This window comes from Molothrus ater, chromosome 2 (assembly GCF_012460135.2).
Source record: "Molothrus ater isolate BHLD 08-10-18 breed brown headed cowbird chromosome 2, BPBGC_Mater_1.1, whole genome shotgun sequence".
In the NCBI taxonomy this organism is placed as follows: Eukaryota; Metazoa; Chordata; class Aves; order Passeriformes; family Icteridae; genus Molothrus; species Molothrus ater.
Window position 1 is genome coordinate 70,675,785 of NC_050479.2, and position 19,309 is coordinate 70,695,093.

General features: G+C 39.6%; 1 protein-coding gene across 3 annotated transcripts in view; it reads left to right on the forward strand.

Moving 5' to 3' along the window:
* ATP8A2 (ATPase phospholipid transporting 8A2) overlaps positions 1-19,309 on the forward strand; it is a 319,087-nt gene that overhangs the window by 204,456 nt on the left and 95,322 nt on the right. For all 3 annotated transcript variants that reach the window (XM_036404098.2, XM_054518567.1, XM_054518566.1), the window contains exons 28-33: positions 3,104-3,178; positions 5,784-5,906; positions 6,931-7,009; positions 10,677-10,738; positions 11,066-11,122; positions 15,522-15,629. In XM_036404098.2, coding sequence (XP_036259991.1) covers positions 3,104-3,178; positions 5,784-5,906; positions 6,931-7,009; positions 10,677-10,738; positions 11,066-11,122; positions 15,522-15,629 — 504 coding nt within the window. The remainder of the gene's footprint in view (positions 1-3,103; positions 3,179-5,783; positions 5,907-6,930; positions 7,010-10,676; positions 10,739-11,065; positions 11,123-15,521; positions 15,630-19,309) is intronic.

Here is a 19,309-nt window from a genome sequence, read left to right on the forward strand (position 1 = left end):
CTTCCCAAATTTTATGTGATTCTCTTATCATTATTGCTAATGTTTTTGTTGAGAAATGTAAATCTAAGAATCCAAGATGTTAAATTTGCCTGGTTTAGGGCTTTTCTTCTAGCCACGGGCTAGCTACAGATATTCTGGCTGCTTTGTTTTACCCTCTTGATGGATAATCAGCTATGTCTGTTGCTGGAGGACTGGTTGTGGGAAGCTATGGTTTCAGAAAGCAGTTGTTTCCTAAGCAGCACGAGCCAATGTTATAAAAGGCCTCATCATTTGCTACCAAACCTTTGAAGTTTGCTTTGCCCAGTGGGATCTAGAAAACTGAGCAGAGCACAGTCAGGTTGCCAACTAAGCCAGACAGGCTTCTGATTTGTGAGCTATTTATTGTTTCTAGAATTGCTGCCCTCATTCATCGTTGCAATTAATTGCGACAAGCCTGGAGATGATAAATGCTTAGATCGTTATTGCTAAATATCTGGGAGCATGCTATTTTAGAGCTCAGATTCCTCCTAGAATAAACACTCAAGTTCCTAACTTGAGCACCCCAAATAAATTGTGGTTTCTTTTTTGGACCTCAGGCTTTATACCAAAGAGGTTTCATATGTTTCTTTTGAAGAGCTGATGTGTAGAAGTGGCTGGAACACTGAGAGTGTGACTGGCCAATGTGCTGCTTTGGGCCATTAACTGTGTCATTAGAGTGAGGTTTGGAGAGTATTCCTTCAAGGTAGCAATGCAACAGAACTGATGATAAAAAGTTGGGATGTAGAGTGTGTCTTCTGTCCTTCTTCTGTCCTTCTTCTGGATAGAGCTGGTGAGGTGAATCTTGAAAGGCTCTTTTAATTGAATGCATGTTTGGCAATGGGAAAGAAAGGGGCGCTTTTTTTAGCAAATCCAAGAAATATTTTGCACTTTATACTAGGCTGGTGCATTTCAGTCAAGTGGCAGAGGAATGAACCTGTTGGCCCTTAAGAAAATTTACAAGGACACTTCGTAAACTACAAGCTGCAAGAGGGGCAGCAGGTATTGAAAAGTGCAAGCTTCAGAGTAATATAGTGAGAAATAAATAGAAACTCGCTACTTGAAAGAGCAGCTGATGGTTTAAAAAATTACAGGAAGTAATTTTAAACAGATTACCAACTGTGAAAAACATAGGTATAAACAGATGAGTTGGAATCAGTGTCATTGTTTCTTACTTGAACAATGAGAGTTCATTAGAACCGATGATTAATTTCAAACAAGAATGGTGATATAATAGCTGTAAGAATTAGAGAAATAAGAGCTCAACTAACCTGGTCTGTGGTTGTGAACAGTGGTAGTTCTCTGGCAGGCTCATCTGGTCTCCAGCTTTCCTTCTGTGATTTTTTTTTTCAAATTGCCTTTTGCATCTACAGCATCATCTGGGAGACATTTCCATAGACCAGCCATATATTGTGTGAAAAAGTTTCACTTTCACCTTTTGTGTAGCATGTGAATTTCATGTTGTGCAGCAGTGCCTATTTGGACAGCTATTTGTTATTCTTTCCAACCTTGTAAATACTTTAATATTGCATGAAGTTGCCTCTGTCCCGTGTTAGAGTCCTGGTCTGTTTTGATATTGCATCTATGAAAACAGTGATAGGTCTTGATGCAGTCTCATTTTCTACTTGGTTTTTTTTTTGGGGGGGGGTGGGTTTTCCCTGATTATTCTGTATTCGTTTTGGGTGGGAGCAAGGAGAGATCAGATGATGTACAGCTAACTGCTTGTTATCTGAAATATTCTGCTAGGCCACTAATACTGCACAAGTGAGCCAGAGAATAAATGATGCTGATAGGAGAGTGCTGCACAATGAGTGACAGAATGGTGTCAGAAAAGGTACCTGGCACTAAGTGCCACAGGTTCACAGGGAGCAGGAAGGGAATGGACATGGTTAGCACTTGACTGATCTGCAGTACATAGTGCATCCAGTGCAACATGGACTTGTGAGTAAATGCAACACAAAATATGTTGAAACAAGGTGGTTAGAGGGAGTATTCTCACACACAATATTGAAATCATTTTGAACAAAGTAATATGGTGTACTTTGGATTTTGAAAGGGACTGTTGCCAGAAATTCTCAGAAATCTTTTGTTATCTAATAAGTGTAATGATTTCACATGCAGACTGTTTCAGGCTGCTCTTAAACTGCTATTGTTCTTTCAGTTTCCAATTTACTTGGAAAATAATAATTCTTCCCCTTCTTTATGTTGTTTCCCTAAGCTTCTTTCAATGTCCACTTAGAAACTTTGTTCCAACCCAGTACAGCAGTTTGTGCTTCAAAAAGGTGCTTAAGCAAGATTAATAGGCTCAAAGAAGCTGCATCCATGGAAATGCTGAAAAGAGTTTACCTTTGCACTGAAGCTTAAAGCTGTTTCCTGGGATTGTGTCATTACAGAATCCCCTCAGTTGGAAAACAGCTTGAAGTCCATCTAGTCCAATCTTCTTTTTAAAGCAGGATGAACATTAAATGCAAATTGGTTGCTCAGGGCTTGCCCAGTTGCATTTGTAAACTTGATACAGGATGAAGACCCTGCAGCCTGTTTTGCAACCTCTTCCAATTTTAATGATTAAATAGGTAGTTTAATAAATAATAATGTTTGCATAATTTAAACAATAAAATTACAATATAATCATGATCATGTAACTGACAAGTAGATATCATTGTAATTCTGGGACTGTAAAAGTCAACACAAGTTAAGCAGAACATCCATCAAAGCAGTTATCTTGAAAATTCTGGTCTTTAGCAAACATGATGGAAATGAGGCTGGCTTCTGGCTGCAAGCATATTAATTTGCCAGTGATAAGGATTTTGTAATAGTTTGATGCCATCTATTTTTTAGAGCAATGATGTAAATACAGCTAATTGCTCCTTAGCCTGAGTACTTTATTTTATACAAGGAGTACTTGGCCAGTATTTAAAATGTAAGACTTGAAAGTAACTGCCTGGCACTGCTGATAATTATTTTTAGAGCATGACAAGCATCTGTCTCCAGATGGTGGTCTGTATTCCACATCCTTCTCCTCTACTGTGAATGGAAGGATGGACTGCAGGAGTAATCTAAAGCTTTTTGCAACTTGTCTCTTTTTCAGCTTTGGTTTGCTTTCGTTAATGGATTTTCCGGGCAGATCTTATTTGAGCGATGGTGCATTGGTCTGTATAACGTGGTAAGTGCTGCATGTTTTGACTTGATAGTGCTTGGGACTACTGTGTTATTTTGTTGTGTCCCATTTTTCACAGGTAACTGTCCGAGGTGTATGTCAGGAAAGGTGAGTTCATTTGTAAATGCCACTTTGAATCCACTCTGAGGTAGGGAAAATAAAATTTAAAAATTACATTTTTATTGCAAAATGAAAATTTGGGAGAACACCTTGAAAATAAATGTTTAACCTAATATAACCTGCATAAAGCTCTGCAGATTTTACATAGAATTTCATTTCCTCTTTGAAAGCATTCAGTGTTTTGTACTGAATATATTTGTGACAGATCATGCTCAAAATACTCCTAATCTCTGAGTTTTGATGATTTTTTTTTCCCTTCAGACCCTGTAGAGTTAGATGCTGAGAGGAGTTACTTTGGGTTGACTTGTGCTCCCTTAGGTACAGAAAGAGAAGCTGCATCACTGTGTCATCAGCAGTCTGGGAGTGGCCTGCAGGGTGCCACACTGTGTCATATGACTTTATTACTTAAATCAGTAATCTTATTTAATCAGTCACATAGATGAAAGCCAGAAGGATCTCTGGAACCAAGTTCTGTAGCATACCATAGACCTGTGTTGGTGTTTTTGAGAGTGTTACCTTTGCAATGTTACGAGTGGCCCAGTGCCTGGATTTATAAACTGCTAGGACACTGTTAGTGTTAAAGAGTCTCTTCACAGGGAGAGAATTTAAATTTTTTCGTTAAAAAACTCATTCCAAATATATGCTAATACAGAAAAAGCCAGCAAATTATCACTGAATAGTATTAATGGAACCACTTAACTTCTGTCACATTAATTTTAAAAATGATGGCACAAGCCCCCATATTCCATAAGATTTCATACTCTTAGTTGAAGATACTTATTCAGGGATTTATGATTCCCTTGATTCCCTTCACCCTAATTTCCTGACTGTTATGCAGTCGCTGTCATTCATGTTTAGATATTTGCATCTATTATCTTTAAACCTCATTTGATGAATCTATCTACTCTGACTAAAGCTTCTGGATAAAACTCATCTTCTGTAATCAGAAACTAAACCTTGTTTTTTGAGGTCAGTATTTTCTAAAATTAGAACTGGTTGTGTGGACTTGTGGAGAATCAAGTGCTTGTAAGATATTGGGGACTTCCACAATTTGTTGGGCTGAGATTTTGAAGTACTTTTAGCTAAGTCATTCTCTTCTTTGCGGATTAACCCTTTCTTTCATTAGTAGTCTCATTAAAATATGAAGTGTAGGAAATCATAATGGCTTTGTAATTCCTGATTTTGCACTAGTTCACACTGGAAGTTTGCCTTGGTGATCAAAACCACTGGAAGATTTACTTCGAGTGAGAATGTAAATGCCCCAATAAACACAGGAAACTAGGGGAAGTACGTTAAAGCTGTATGAGAGCATGGTCTTCTTTGGAATATATTGGACCAGTGCTCTCAGTTTCAGTTCTCTACCCTCAGCCTGCTGCCATTTTAGCCATCTGGTTTATCACTTCATGGGTGAAGACACACAATTCCCACTGGACTGAGGGCTGTAATTATTGATTCTCACTCATCTCTGTTCCTCCCCATTGTTCTTTGTCTGCTCCCCTGCTGCCAGCGTGCTGCTGGTGGGAATCACATCCTGCCTTCTCCAAATGTGCACACACCCTAGAAACAGTTCATAACTCCAACCTGCTTCTTAACTTCAAGAGCACTTCTCAAACTGGTAAAAATATATGTACGTATAGGATTTAAAGGGATGTTTCTGATATAAACTGTTGATGTAAAAGGAAGTGAATGAAGTTTAGTGTTCAGACTTGCACCCTGGTGTAACTTTCCCTCTGTTCCTGCACTGTGGACCACAAGAGACATGGATACCCAAGCTGGCTTTAAATGAGCTGCCTCAGATCCTGGAAACACTTCAAGAGCAGCAATGTTAAAGTCAGTGGAGGCTAATTTACTCTGCTTCTGGCAGAGTGTCCTGCTGCCTGTCTTGGAAGGCTTCCGAGGCTTGGTCATCCAAGCGTCTGCCCGTAGCACAGACACACACTGCAGTTAATTTGTTCCTATCAGTTCATGCCTGCCAGGGGAATCCCCAAAGTACCATAATGCAGAATGGCCTTTGTTGCTCAGTAGATTTTTTTTTTTAATGTGATTTCCACATTTACTCTGTCTGTAAACTTAGCAGTGGTTAAACACATTGCATATCTAATTATGGCTACAACTGCCGCTATATTGGAACCTATTCCCACAAGGCTATTTTTTAAAAATTCATACTGTCTTTCCATTGCAGTACAATGTGTCTGACCCTTGCTGGATTAGCTGGTACCTCAGAAACTTAACTTCTTGCTTAACTTCTTGGGTTTAAATTATTGGTTAATAGTACTAATTTTCTTTCATGTTTCTATTGTTCACAAGTCAATATTTGACAGTTACAAATGAATGTTTGGACCATTGAAAATGATACTAAATAACATGCTAGGTAGTAGTAAGTCTTCACTGAAGTCTATGAGAATTTTGCTTTTGTCTAGATAAGGAAACATTATATGAGATACACTTAAAACTAAGAGCTGCTTTCAATTAGTATTTGCTTTCCTTGCAGATTTTCACAGCACTGCCACCCTTTACTCTGGGAATTTTTGAACGGTCGTGTACTCAAGATAGCATGCTTAGATTTCCACAGCTATACAAAATCACTCAAAATGCAGATGGTTTCAACACAAGGGTAAGGAAAACCCTGTTACTCTAAGAAAAAACATAGGCATTCTGATATTCCAGATTTTTCATGTCAGAAAATAACCTATTTCCTGATGTTACTTCTGCTTTATGCTAACCACTGAGAGTGATTGTTCAGCCTTCCAGTTCTTTTCAAGGGATTATTTTTTATTTAAGTAAAGAACATCCTTGTTTATAAATAAGGATTTTCTGCTGTGACTTCACCTGAAACTGCTCCTGAAATATCCATAAACTTTGATTCAATGTTAGATTGGTATCCAAGTATGATTTTTCAATTCACGGCTACTGAAAAGCCACAATGACATTGCCTGGATTTATTTAACATATGTCTTGTCACAGCACTCTCTGCTAGGATGCTTTTTCATAGTTAGCATAGCTCTGTTCCAGTAGTTCTTTTGGAAAATAGAATTCGAATTGGCTTATTTGGACTTCTGAGTTTTGAAGAACACATTTTACTTCATTTTGCTATTTAAATGCTGGAAAATGCCAGCGTTTGATATTTTATCTTTTCCATAATGAGCACATCTAAATGTACTTCTGAATCAAGGAAGCTGTATGATTGCTTTGTTTGGAGAGGAAATTGTAGAGTACATAAAGCGTTAGTTTGTGCAAAATTATATTATCTGCTAGTAAAAACTGTGGGGCACAAAGTATTTATCCATTTAAAGAAAATAGAACATTTCATAATACTGAATCACTCTTTTAAAATTATTCTTTGAGGTAATTAAACAAAGTTGACTCAAGCTGTCTGCCTTATTCCAATAAAGACCTTAAGCTGAAGCAGGCTTGCCTATTATGCTTCAAGTTGGTAGAATAAAATGATCGAATTGGACCAGTGTTTTCTTGTGAAAGAGCAGAAATTGTAGGAGAAAATAGATCCTGCAGAAGTTTGAGTATTTCACTTCAGGACAAACATTTTTTGACTCTAAACTACACAATGAAGTGTTTGTTAGGAGTTAGAGAGAGGTCAAGAGTTTTTGACTTTACTGATGGCTTGGTTTGTTTTCCCTCAGGTTTTCTGGGGTCACTGCATCAATGCCCTCATCCATTCCATCATTCTTTTCTGGTTTCCACTGAAAGTGCTGGAGCATGGTAAGGGCTTCATTATTTCTTATGTGAGTAACTGATGTTCAGTCTTACAGAACCAGTGTGTTTGCAGAAGGGAGGTCGTGATAAGTCCCAAGAAGTAATGCTGCCAGACAGTTCAATAGTCTTTAGCTGCTGAGCTTGGCAGGTTGTCTAGTGGCTTTCAGAAATTATTCTAATCTAACATAATTATTGTTCATATAGTGACTTTAATAGGTGAAAAATGAAACTACTGCTTTGCTAAGAAGTCTTACCCAAATACTGAGTGATGTTTTATGAAATGTCTTTTCTTTTTTTTTTTTTATGGTAGTGTGTTGAGATCTCAGCATTTGATTGAATAATGTTCTTACAGCAGCTGCCTTAGAACCATTTGCTTTGTATCTTGTTGGAACTCCCCCATTCCATAAGGCAGTACTGTGAAAAAGAACTGGCTGGAATGGAAGTAAACCAGATCAAGAGTCAGAGATACTGGGGAAATGAGACTCTTTGGTGTACAAATTAGGGTTATTATTAAGTCTTGCTTTTCAGGGTAATGCAACTTTTCAGGGTAATGCAGCTCCATGGTATTTCAGGGACCAGTAAATCCCACATGGTTCCTACCTAGCTTTCCAGTATAGCTGTGTGGGTAGGAAAAACCACTGGAAATCTGTTCTTTGATTGTGGTAAGAAATAGCATTAGATCAAATGAGGAATTCAGGGCTGGTGAAGAGAATATTTATCTAAAATCATTAATTTTTCACAAGTGAAACTGCTTCCTGGAAGACACTGATTTTAAGAAAACCTTCTCAGCTCCAGAATGGATTAATTGGGGAGGAGGTGAAAGAAATAAAAAGGGAGGGAAGATGAATGCTCATGTCAGAGGCATGATAGCAAAGATACTTGTGGGGATTAGGTTCATGCTACTCTACTTGGCTGATCAAAATGTCAGTATCATATCCTCAGTCAGAACTTCAATGGCTGATGGACCATATAAAAAAGGGACTTGCCTTTCATCTGTACATGGGCTAAAAGAAGGTTCCATTTCATGGGAGAGGGGCTTTTATGGTTGGTTGGTTTTTGTTTTGATTTGAGGAGTTTTGTTGTTCTGTTACACTGTTTTTATGACAAATGTTAATCTTGAATAGCTCTTTTTAAAATTCAACTGCAGAAATTTTAGGTTAAAATCTGTAGTGTTTATAGTTAAAATTACATAGTCTTCCATAGAGGTTTTTGTAGTTCCCAAATAGATAATGTGCTTTTCATTTCAACAATTAGAATTATAAGACAGAAATACCAGCTCAGAGGCTAACTTTCTGACTTCCTTTGAATAAGTTGCTCAGGTTTTTTTTCCAGAGAGGAATGAATATTGAATTTTCAAGTTTCTTTGCATTTCCAAGTGCAGGAAGGATTTCAGTGCCAGAGACAAAAATGTGCCATTCACACTGGGATGGTTCTTAACCTTTTGAGTTCCTTAGGATGTGAACTGCATGTAGTCCAGGAATGGGCACTTGTATAGCTTCAGAAATGAATGTTCATTGAGCATCCTGCTGTTCTCATTAGCACAAATATCATTCCTTTCAGGACTGTATAGCCTCCCAAAGTGAAAGGTCATGGAAAATACTGAAAAATAAAGACATTAATTTACTGCATTAAAATAAATAACTCTAAAGTAGTTGAGTCTCACAGGAAATGTATTCAATTACTTAAATGTTCACTATGATGTTACACTAGAGCATGGCTCTGTCATGTCAGCTTATTCTAGCAAAACTGATGAGTTTAGGCATGCCTTTTTCTCAATAAACTGAGCCTTTTGGCACCAACAGGATTCAATTGGCATGGGAGACTAAGTTCCCTAGTGCTCTCCACCTATTTCATGGGCACCAGGGGAAAGAGCAGGGTGACTGTAAAATCTTGGTGTGTCCCTGAATGATGTGGTAAATGCCTGAAGCCACTGCAGAGGAGCTGGGCTGAGGAGGATGCCAGTGGCTAGAAACCATGCCAGCTCCTAACCTAGCTGTCTCAGGCTTTAGCTCCAGTTGCAGTGTTAGTCACTCTGCTGCTGTTTCTTAGTAGTTAATATTGAAAAGAAAGCAGAGATACAGAGCCAGAAACTTTTGGGAAATATTCAGAGCCTGTCAGCTCTTTGGAGACAGCCACGTGCAGCATGGTAGAAGGAAAACAAAACAAGTAAGCTTGGGTTAATTGTACTGTATAAATATATAGGGGTTTTTTAGGTGTAAGCTAGACAGGGTCTTCATCACAGAGATCAGGGGCCCAGGAACTCTTCTCTATAGGCTTAAATATTTACTGATCCTGGAGCACACAGCCTTTGTTTAAGAATGGCAGATCCAGTTTTCCAAATAAATCTCACAAAATGTTACTGTTACTGATGCCTTGAGAGGCTACCTAGAATGGAGGCTAGACAGTGTTAAAGGAATGAAGTAGGTATTTATTGAAAGACCTTCAAGGGATGCATCTTGGGCACTACAAGAGCCTGGCTGAGACTACACCCAAGCTGGACAATGGGTCACAAGTTTTCACACTGGTATAAGTTTTGGTCCATTTACATATTGGGGTTCATTGTCCAATTACAGCTTCAGGTTATGAAGTCCCATCCTCCCAGACTGCTCTCCTCAATTTGCTGTTTATACTTTTTGAGCCTGAAGCTGCAACAGTGTTCTTGGTTCTTGGGCTGGAAAAGGATTGTTTTGTCTGACTAAACTGTGAGGAGAACTTGCTAACACTTTATTTGAAGTTCAGAGTTATATACTAATGCAGTACAGAATCTGGATGATATGAAAGCTAAAACTTAGGGCATCATCATGGTAGAACTGCTCACTGTGCTAGGCAGTATGTGTTTAGGAATGAATCCAAGCTTTTATCTTAAGCCTTTTTGTCCCTGCTGTTCATGTATTTCCCTAGCAGTTGTCTTAAAACATGTGAAAATAGCAATACTTATCATGCTTGAGTAGTGCTTGAAAACTCCTGTGAGTACAAGTTCAATTGGCATTCATGTGGTGGTTGAATGCATTTTCATGGTGTTCCAGTTTGATTCAGCAAGGGCTGAGAGACTAAATGACATTTGAAGTATTGCCAAGCTTGGCACTTCCAAATGATAGATTAGCCTGTATGTACTCACCCTTGTGCACAGCTGATAGAGAACGGGTGGCCAGAGACTGAATACTGCTCAGTTATGGAACTAACCTCCAGTGAGATATTGTACATGTTGATATGTGTCCTTTACAAATTAAACTCTCCCTGCTCTTAGCTCAGCTCTCTTTCACCACAAGTCAGCTGGTGTTTTGCTGCTTTTTCATCACAGGCATGCAAATAATAAATATTGTTAGAGGTGACAGTACAGGACAGATAGCAGCAGAAAAAGTGGCAGGGGCATACCTCAGCTCTTACAGGCAAATTACATGTTAGGGTCTGGTGAACACTGCCCCTTTCCTAGGCCAGCTTCAGGCAACTGGAGCTATGGATGGATGAATGCTCTATCCATACACCATGTCTGAGGCCCAGCTGAACACAACTTCTGCATTACCATTACCTCATGGTCTCTAGGCAGTGCTTTTGGATGTTCAAAAAGGAAAGGTTGGGACCAGTTATTCTCTCCTGAAAATCTCCTTGTTCTTTTGTCCATTCTGTTGATAAAGTGACAACAAAGGTGATCTTCTTTATCTTCTTCTTTCAGATGCAGTATTCACAAATGGACAGGGAGTTGACTATTTATTTGTTGGAAACATAGTTTACACTGTAAGTTTCTGTATCCTAACAATCTTTGAATGGTAGAATTTCTTTCCAGCCTTTTTTTCACCACAAGAAAATGGTGTAAACCTGACGAAAATATGTAAGTTTAAAAAAAAAAATCAACCTGATGCTGTGTGCATGATTTTCCCTCTTCCTTTTAATTTTTTTTTCCCAGACATGCACCAACAATAGTTTCTGCTCTGTCCTTTCCACATCCCCTACCAAGTTCCTGGGTTGCTGCCTAAATGGTGGTAGCTTTTTAGGTGTAAAGGGGAGATTGGGATTTGAGAGTGTTAGTAATGAAGTTGTCTTCTTTCTTATTTTTCCTTGCAGTATGTTGTAGTCACTGTTTGTCTGAAAGCTGGCTTGGAAACAACTGCATGGACTAGAGTAAGTACTTTCCAGTATCTTTTATTTTATTAGCACACCTTCCTCCCTAATGAGTATTGATACAGATAAGAAGTACTAAAAATCATTTTTTAGGGACTTCAGAGTTCTAATTAGGTCTTTCATGTAAGGATAGGCTGCTAAGCTCTCTAAGTACAGAATGTGAGAGGAATGAACTCGTAAATCACATGATATCTGTGATGAAAAAGGGCAGCCTGGCAGAAGAGGAAAGAGTACACTAAAAGCGTATTGTCAACATCTCTACTTAAAAATGAGGAAAATTTTGCATGAAATCAACATACTACTGAAATTGCTTAAGAAAATGCATCAAGAAAATTATCCTTTGTAGTCTGTAGCTCCTTCAAAATTAATGCAATAGGGAATGAAAGGTGTCTGCCCACAGATAAACAACTGGACTTTGAAAACATCTTTGGCCCAGGTAAAAAGAACTAGTGGTGACTCCACATTGGTTGAATTGTTTTGGTTTTTTGTTTTCTTTTTGAAACCTAGTGTAATTAGGATGAATAGTTATGTTGAATAACTATAATAATTAGTTGAATAGTTATGTTGTTTCCTTGATTTGAGTTACTGGCTTGAAATGCCAGTAACCTGTAACAGGGCGAATGCTCTGTTACAGGTAGATGACAGAATCCAGCAGGGCAGTCAGCTCCAAAGAGTGTGAGAGACAGGGAGGGAAGGGCTCCTGTGTTGATGAACCTTCAACACCTTTCTCCCTTCCTTTCCCCTAGCCCCTCTGAAACACTAATTTTTTAAATTTTGATGGAGTCTCCTTTTCTCCATACCAGTAAGATACTTTATGGGAATCCAGTTGTCATGACATACAAAGAAACTCTGCCCTCAAGGCTAAGATGTTTTCAGGACACACATTCTTATTCTACCAATTTCTTCAATGGTTTGGCTTAGGTCTTGTTAACCTCATTGCTTCTGTTAGTTGTAAAATGTTTTATTTCATTCCTCCCAGAGGAATTGTGAAGATCAATGAGCTGACATCTGTTCTGAATTTTAAAGATGAAATGCTGTCTGTATGGGTTATTTAATTGTTAGGGCGATGTTAATATTTTCTGCCCCGTTCTCTCATCTGAAAATAAAATCTGAGTATTTTTACTGTTGCTTATGCATCAGTTCTGTGTTGTGTATCAGCATTTTAAAATGCAAAAATCCTTAAATTAATCCCTTGTGAACCAGAAAGCATATAACCAAATCAGCATTGAATGCATGTGAGCTTGTTTAGATCCTGTTTTGTTGTGAATTTTTTGATGGTTTCTGTTCTCTCCTTTTCCCTGGATAGGTAATGGGTGTCTTTTCAGCCACTTGAGGATAATCGTGGGCCCCTCATTTCTAAACTTCTTTTTTAAAAGATACCATAATGTTTAGTAGATATTGGAGTTCTGTAACTCTGGCATTTTACAGATAAATTATTGTTATTCACACAGCAGTTGTGTTTAGAATCCATTTTTTCTATATATACTTCTAAATCCTGCCCCATTGCTTGGAACAATGACACTCATAGCAAAATCTGATGTTGGTTATAGTTTCAGCTGTGAGTGAATCAACACACAGAGAATCTTCAGGTTACTTGAAGAGTATTAAATTTACAACACTGAGTTAAGCCTCTTCTCCATCATCAAGTGGATTGGTTACAGGCAATTTGTTCTAGAGAGTGAGAGGGACACTGCCACTTGGGAGAACAAGGTGGTTTCAGCAGAAAACTTTAAGAAAAAACACAGTCAAAGTTTTGGGAGCTTGGTATATCCAGTAGGTAGTGTGGAAAGAAAGGCTCTGATAAAAGTGGCAACATAATGCATAATAAAATCCACACATTGAAGTTGAGTGGAATAGCTTCATGTTACATGAGGCCTATGTGGAACACTGCAGTAGGCTTTTTCCCAAACACACAGAGCTTTTTTCATCACTGCTTTACCACACTGTAGGAACTGTTTCAGATAAGCAGGGTACACGGGAGAGCCACACACTCTGTCTTGTTCTTATGCAGTAATCTTGATTTCTTGTTTTCTGTCATTCATTTAACACACCTGATGGGCTCACTTCTGGTTTTGCACATCAAGTCTCCGGGGGTAAATGCAGATTATCAGTGGAGAATCACCAGTGCAAAGGTTTGTGGGGTGACTTGTGTAAGGAACATTTTCCTTGTGTAAGGAACATTTTCAAGCAGGCCAAGGAGGGCTCTTCCAGAATGCAGGAGCTCTTTCAAAGGCAAAGAAGGAGTTTGGGCAGATGTAAGTCTGAGATAATGAGATGATTAGGACAACCATGAGAAGAAGGTAAAGACAACATAAAATGAGCAGAAGTCTGCTCAGCTGAAAAGGGTGAAGATCTGCCAAAGTTGAACAGTGTCCTAGCAGCAGAATGGAAAGAAAAACTTGAGTGAGACAAAAAAACCTGATGTCATTTCACTAGCCTAAATACACTTCCTACAAAATAAGTCTATATCTGAGATTGGGTTCTCTGCTTGCTTTTATTTTTACTGGTTTTAGTCATAAAGTACAGGAGCTAGGGAAGCACCAGTCCCAGCTATCCTGAGCCTTCTGTCCACTTGTCTGAGAGGAAGGCTGTGGCTCAAAAGAAGGTATCACATCCTTTTCTGAAAACAGTGATGGTGCTATTCTGCCATTGCATGGGGCTGACTTTTCATAAGGATGAGTTCTTGCAGCAGTCTTGCAATACTTGATCTTTGGGGAGCTGGGCATTACAGTTGCTCACTAGGGCAGGGCTTCTAGTCAGAATCTTGACATGAGTTGTGCTCAGTTTTCAGAAGAGCAAGTAGACTGAAAGGATAAAATCCTCTTGTCCTCCAAGTGTTTTAAAAAATGCTTCAATTTCCTTCTTTTCTTCACATTTAAATGGAATTGAGCACATATTGTCGGTATTTTGGAGGGTTTTTTGGTTATGTGGGGGTTTGGGGCTGGGGTTTTTTGGTTAGTCTGTTTCTTGTTTGTTTGTTTTACATAAGGAGTTGTTTATTTACTGAGGTCAGATCTCCTGGGTCAAACAGAATAAATAGCAAAGTTTGAAAACAAATCTTCTTACCCACTGTGTCTCTCCAGGAAGGGGCCTATCCCATGTCTTGCTTATTATTAGCCTAGCAACTTTCAGAGTTACACAAAATTCCAGCGTTCTGAGAGTGCCTAGAAGAGTGTTCTTTCCATTGCCTCTGACATTTTGTATGAATGCTTCTAGTGTAAGGTAGTCTCTAGTTGATCCCAACTATATGCCAGTCTGCACTGGTGCTGCAGGCTCCTTGCTTGTTTGTTTTCACTGCCTGTGCTGGAGAAAGCTGTCCTTTCTGAGCATGTCCAACGGTTGCAGATTAGGAGCAATCTTCTTCCAGAGTTTTTTATCTCACAGGTAGCAGAACACAATATCAGACACTTCTTTGATTCTCAGACATACTGTTCAAACAGTCAACAGACACAGTCATCCAGTAGGAAATATAAAGCTGAGAGCTGAACAAACACGCTGTGTCCACCAGCACCCAGTATGTGAATACATTCCCGTGTTCCTGAACTCATATGTAATTAGTAATTAAGATTTATGCAGGTACTTCTCTGAATTGGAGCCAAAGTCATCAGCCACAGGAGTTGTTGGCATCCAGAAAAGTTGGAGCCAATAATGAGCTCAGTTGCTTGTTACAACTGAAATTGCTGGTTCTATCCACTGTGGTGTAAAAGTAAAACAACTTAAATCATCTGAGCAGAAAAACAGTTTGGCTGTGTAGGAAAAATGACTTTAATGCCACTGAGAAGAAGTTTTTGCTGGATGTGCTCTTGGTCATTTAGTAGTTCTTATTTTCTCTTAGTGAGTCTACAGACTAAAGAACCAGTAAAGATGTAAACTGCATTGCATGTGTGTAAATCAGTTAGAACACCTTTAAAACAAAAAAAAAAGGCATAGTTGACCAGTAGATGTTGATTTTGGTAGTACACAAAACTGAATCTTCCTCCAGAGAAGGTGATATATATGGCTAGTATGTGTACACGGCCATAGGGGATTTGTCCATGTGAACTTTAACCTGTGCCTTTGAAAATTCCTACCTTGATTTACATGTTGAATCTGGAATGTGCGTGACAGGATACAGGAACTAGATGAGAGAAATTATGGTTCCAAGGAAAATCTGACCAGTTTCTGGAGATCCAAATAAGACAGATTGGCTGAGAAGAGTATCTGTCTGCCCTGCTATGAAGCAAAGATTAAAGAGAAGTGGTTTGTGCTGTTTGAACAACCTGTGCTACTGGCCCCAAACCAAGAGCAGTAGACGGGCCTGAGTGAGACCGACAGAGACCTGAACAGGGAAACACTTCTGGGCTGGCTGGATGGAGGAAGTGCCGTGTGTTGACTCTGTCTCTCTCCCTGTTCTTGGCAGTTCAGTCACCTGGCCGTCTGGGGAAGCATGTTGCTCTGGCTCGTGTTCTTCGGCGTGTACTCAGCCATCTGGCCCACGTTCCCCATCGCGCCCGACATGCTGGGGCAGGTCAGTACCGACACCTGGCTCTGGGGACACAGCCCAGCACAGCACCCTGCTGTCACCCTCAGAGCTCACATAGTGCCAGCAAAGCACTGCTACTCTGGTCAGAGTGCTTGGACTTCATTTTAACCTTTTCTTAATCCTTGTATTCATTTAGCTTAATCTCCTCATGAGAAGAGCTCTCTTTGTCCCCCAGACTGACATCATCCATGATTACATGCACTGCGGGTACTGCATGACAATTCCCAATTTACTGTGATGGCAGTAGGACTGGCTCTTTTGTTAGTGTCTAGTCCTGGCAAGATTTTGTGTGTTTGACAAAATGTTGTATTTGGTTTGGGATTTTGTTTTGTCATGGGTTTGTTCTTTTCCATATGTTTGGTTTTGTATTGTTGCTTTTTACCTTCATCCATTCTAAACAAACAGAATTTCCTTGAGAATAGAATGAGATGGTCAGAAGCAGGAGAGCTGATACATTGCTGAGTATGGTACTAGAGGAATTCTGGATTTGTTCCTTCCATGTCAGCTGAGCTCCAGGTAGTAAGATTTTCCCTTCAGTGTTGTTATTTCAACCCCTGGTGAGAAGATCAAATAGCAGGCCTGTCAAAATCACTCAAGAGATTAATACATATTTAAAATAAGGGGATAGCAATTAAAAATTGTAACAATTAAGGGGTTTGTAATTTTATGATAAAAAGTTATTTTGTAGAGGTTGGAATGGCTTTCAGATTTACCTGAAAAATGTATTGGGTTATAAGTTTAGACTTCCGTGCAAAGATGGGATACAGAAAGAAGAAAAGCTATCTATCTAATAATTTCAAGAAATTATATTCTTAGATTGCTACCTTTATGTACTAGAAAATTATAATAAAAAACTCAAGTGTTGGCAGGCCAATTAGATTTTTGAGATTACTCCCATGTTTGTATTCAACAAGAGCAGTCAGGCATGATTTTGTTGCTGTTCTGGCTTAATACATATTTTATTATTATGCTCTAAAACACTGAGGCTAATGGAGGCTATGATACATTTTCATGGACAGCTTTTTACGGCTGAGACTGACAGCTGACAGGCTGGTGAGTGACTGAGCAGGTGAGTGACTGACAGACAAAGCCTCAGTCCTCTGGTAGTATTTCATGGTGATCTTGGCGTGTTTCACAGCACATACAGCATCAGTAGCTCTAACTCACATTTTCATATATCAGGCAATAATTTGACTTCAGTATCATGCAGAGTCAAGAACAACTTGTCCTCCACAGCAGACTTTAGTGCTGCCATTAACATGTCAGCCTTCTAAAATATAGACAATACAGCAAAATGTTGCTTCACACACAAGGGGACAAGCTATGGGCTTTAGCTTGCTCTTGCCTTTCTTTTTTTCCCAAAAGGACTCTTATTTTTTATTGCAACTTTAGCAAAATTCATGTTGTGCTGGTCATCAACGTTTGCTGCAGCATATAAAACCACAGGTCTTGGAACAAAACCTTCATATTAATAAGGCTTTGGTTTTTCTTGACTATGTTTTTAGAAAGTGTTTGTATTTAACCTTTGGTTTTATGCTCTGATTTTCTGACATTACAACTTGAGAAGTGGTACTGATATCTTGCCAAAATGAAAATAATCTATTCTCCTTTTTTTATTTTTTAATGGAGAACACGTTTACCTTGGCTAGTAGAGTATCCAGTCCAATGCTTGTGGAGCTGTGTACCTGGATCAGTAATTATCAACCTAAAATGTTAAGGATAGGTGATCATTGTACAGAGATGATTTTTGAATTCAAGCAGAGAGAAACAAGCTGTCTTAAGGCTTTCAGTGTGTGCTAGAGGGGATCAATATCATTCTACCAGTTTCCTTGTATTTTTGAGAGAAGGAGCAGCCGTTGAAAAACGTGGGGTTTTTTTTCTTTTTTTTTTTTTTTCACTTTTATCCTTTTGTAAAATCAAGGAAAGCTCCCAAGGTGAAGGGAGCTTGTTTACCACTCACATTAACTCCCACAGAGTCTCTTGAGTAATCGGTTGCTGTCATGAAACCAGCTCATGGTGAAATGAGCTGGGACTGTGTTAGGCTCTAGTCAGTAAAATGAGTTGCCTTGCTACCTAGACTTTAACAATTTCTTTACTCTTGCTGTATTCTTTTGCTCATTTATAGATAATATGGCATCTTAAAAGTGTTGTTCTTGTTTCAGATCTTGCTAGTGTGTTTATCTTCAAATAAACTGAACTCCAGGACATTTTAGATCCTCATACTATGTAAATCTAATGGCATTTGAAGGAAGCTGATTTTAGCTAGAATCGTCATTAGCATTTGTGCCAGCCAGGACTTTGTGCCATCAGTAGAAGGCACAGGAGGTGCAAAACATTTTATTGTGTTGTTTCACCAAATGTCAACATGAAGTCTGGCAGACTTCAAATATGTGATGCTTTGTTTCTGCTGGGGTTTGTTAAACTATTTGCACTAAGTATTTCTTTCTCTTGCCCATAATATCTTGAGCATTTTCACAGGGATATAATACCATTTTTCATCCTTGGAGGGAAAGGAAAGCGACTTACTTATTCTCTCTTGTCAGAGTCAACATATTTCTTCTGTTTTCACTACAATATTAAGAATTAAATACTTGTGACATCTTAAGACAGAGCCGTGATTAAAATCTCAATTGTCCTTAATAGAAATCTTCCAATAGTATTTGTCTGGTACTTTGGGAAGAAACTCTTTCTGCTTTGGGGGAACCTTTTCAGGCACACAATTTCTCTTAAACAGTATCAGAAATAATAATGTGAGAATAATGTAAGAAAACTCTCTGGTAGCTTGTCTCGGTCCTTCTGGGAGCCTCTCAGGAACCCTGGGCCAGTCCCGAGTCGGCAGACACCGGGGGGCAGCCCCGACATGGCTGACAGCGGGGAGACACTGTCTGTGTGTGCCCCGAGGGTGCTGAGGGCACCTGGGCTGACAGCAGGGAGACACTCTCTGTGTGTGCCCCGAGGGTGCTGAGGGCACCTGGGCTGACAGCAGGGAGACACTCTCTGTGTGTGCCCCGAGGGTGCTGAGGGCACCTGGGCTGACAGCAGGGAGACACTCTCTGTGTGTGCCCCGAGGGTGCTGAGGGCACCTGGGCTGACAGGGAGACACTCTCTGTGCCCCGAGGGTACTGAGGGCACCTGGGCTGGGCGCCTTTGCAGCACAAGAGACACCAGAGACATTGGTAGAAGAGAAAGGGCCGACTCTCAGCAGGGGTCAATCCAAGGTTTTATTAGGATCCCAAAGGAGCTCCTGCACCTCAGGGGGCCTCCTGCCAAGAGCCCCGGGAGATGTGCCAAGGTCTCATTTAAAGGGAGGTGGAAACCAAAAGTAGATAACATTTTACCAACCAATGAGTGACCCTAAGGGATGGATGCTGGGGGATAGACATTTAGGACAGCGTATGGGGCAAGGCTTGGGGGGCTGACTCCCAGCCTCTGGCTAATCACTCGACGACCTGGACCGAAGCTTCTGGATGGAGGGGATGGGATGCTGAGTGACTGACAGAGAGCCAGGGTGGGGGTTTGGGGATGATCTCATCCCACGAGAGGGATAACACAGGTAAAGGGAGGGGGGCACAGTTTGGGATAAACCACTTGGGAAAAATATGGAAATACAAAACAAAACTACTTCAGAGTATTACAAAATATAAAAACACACTACAACAGTAGCT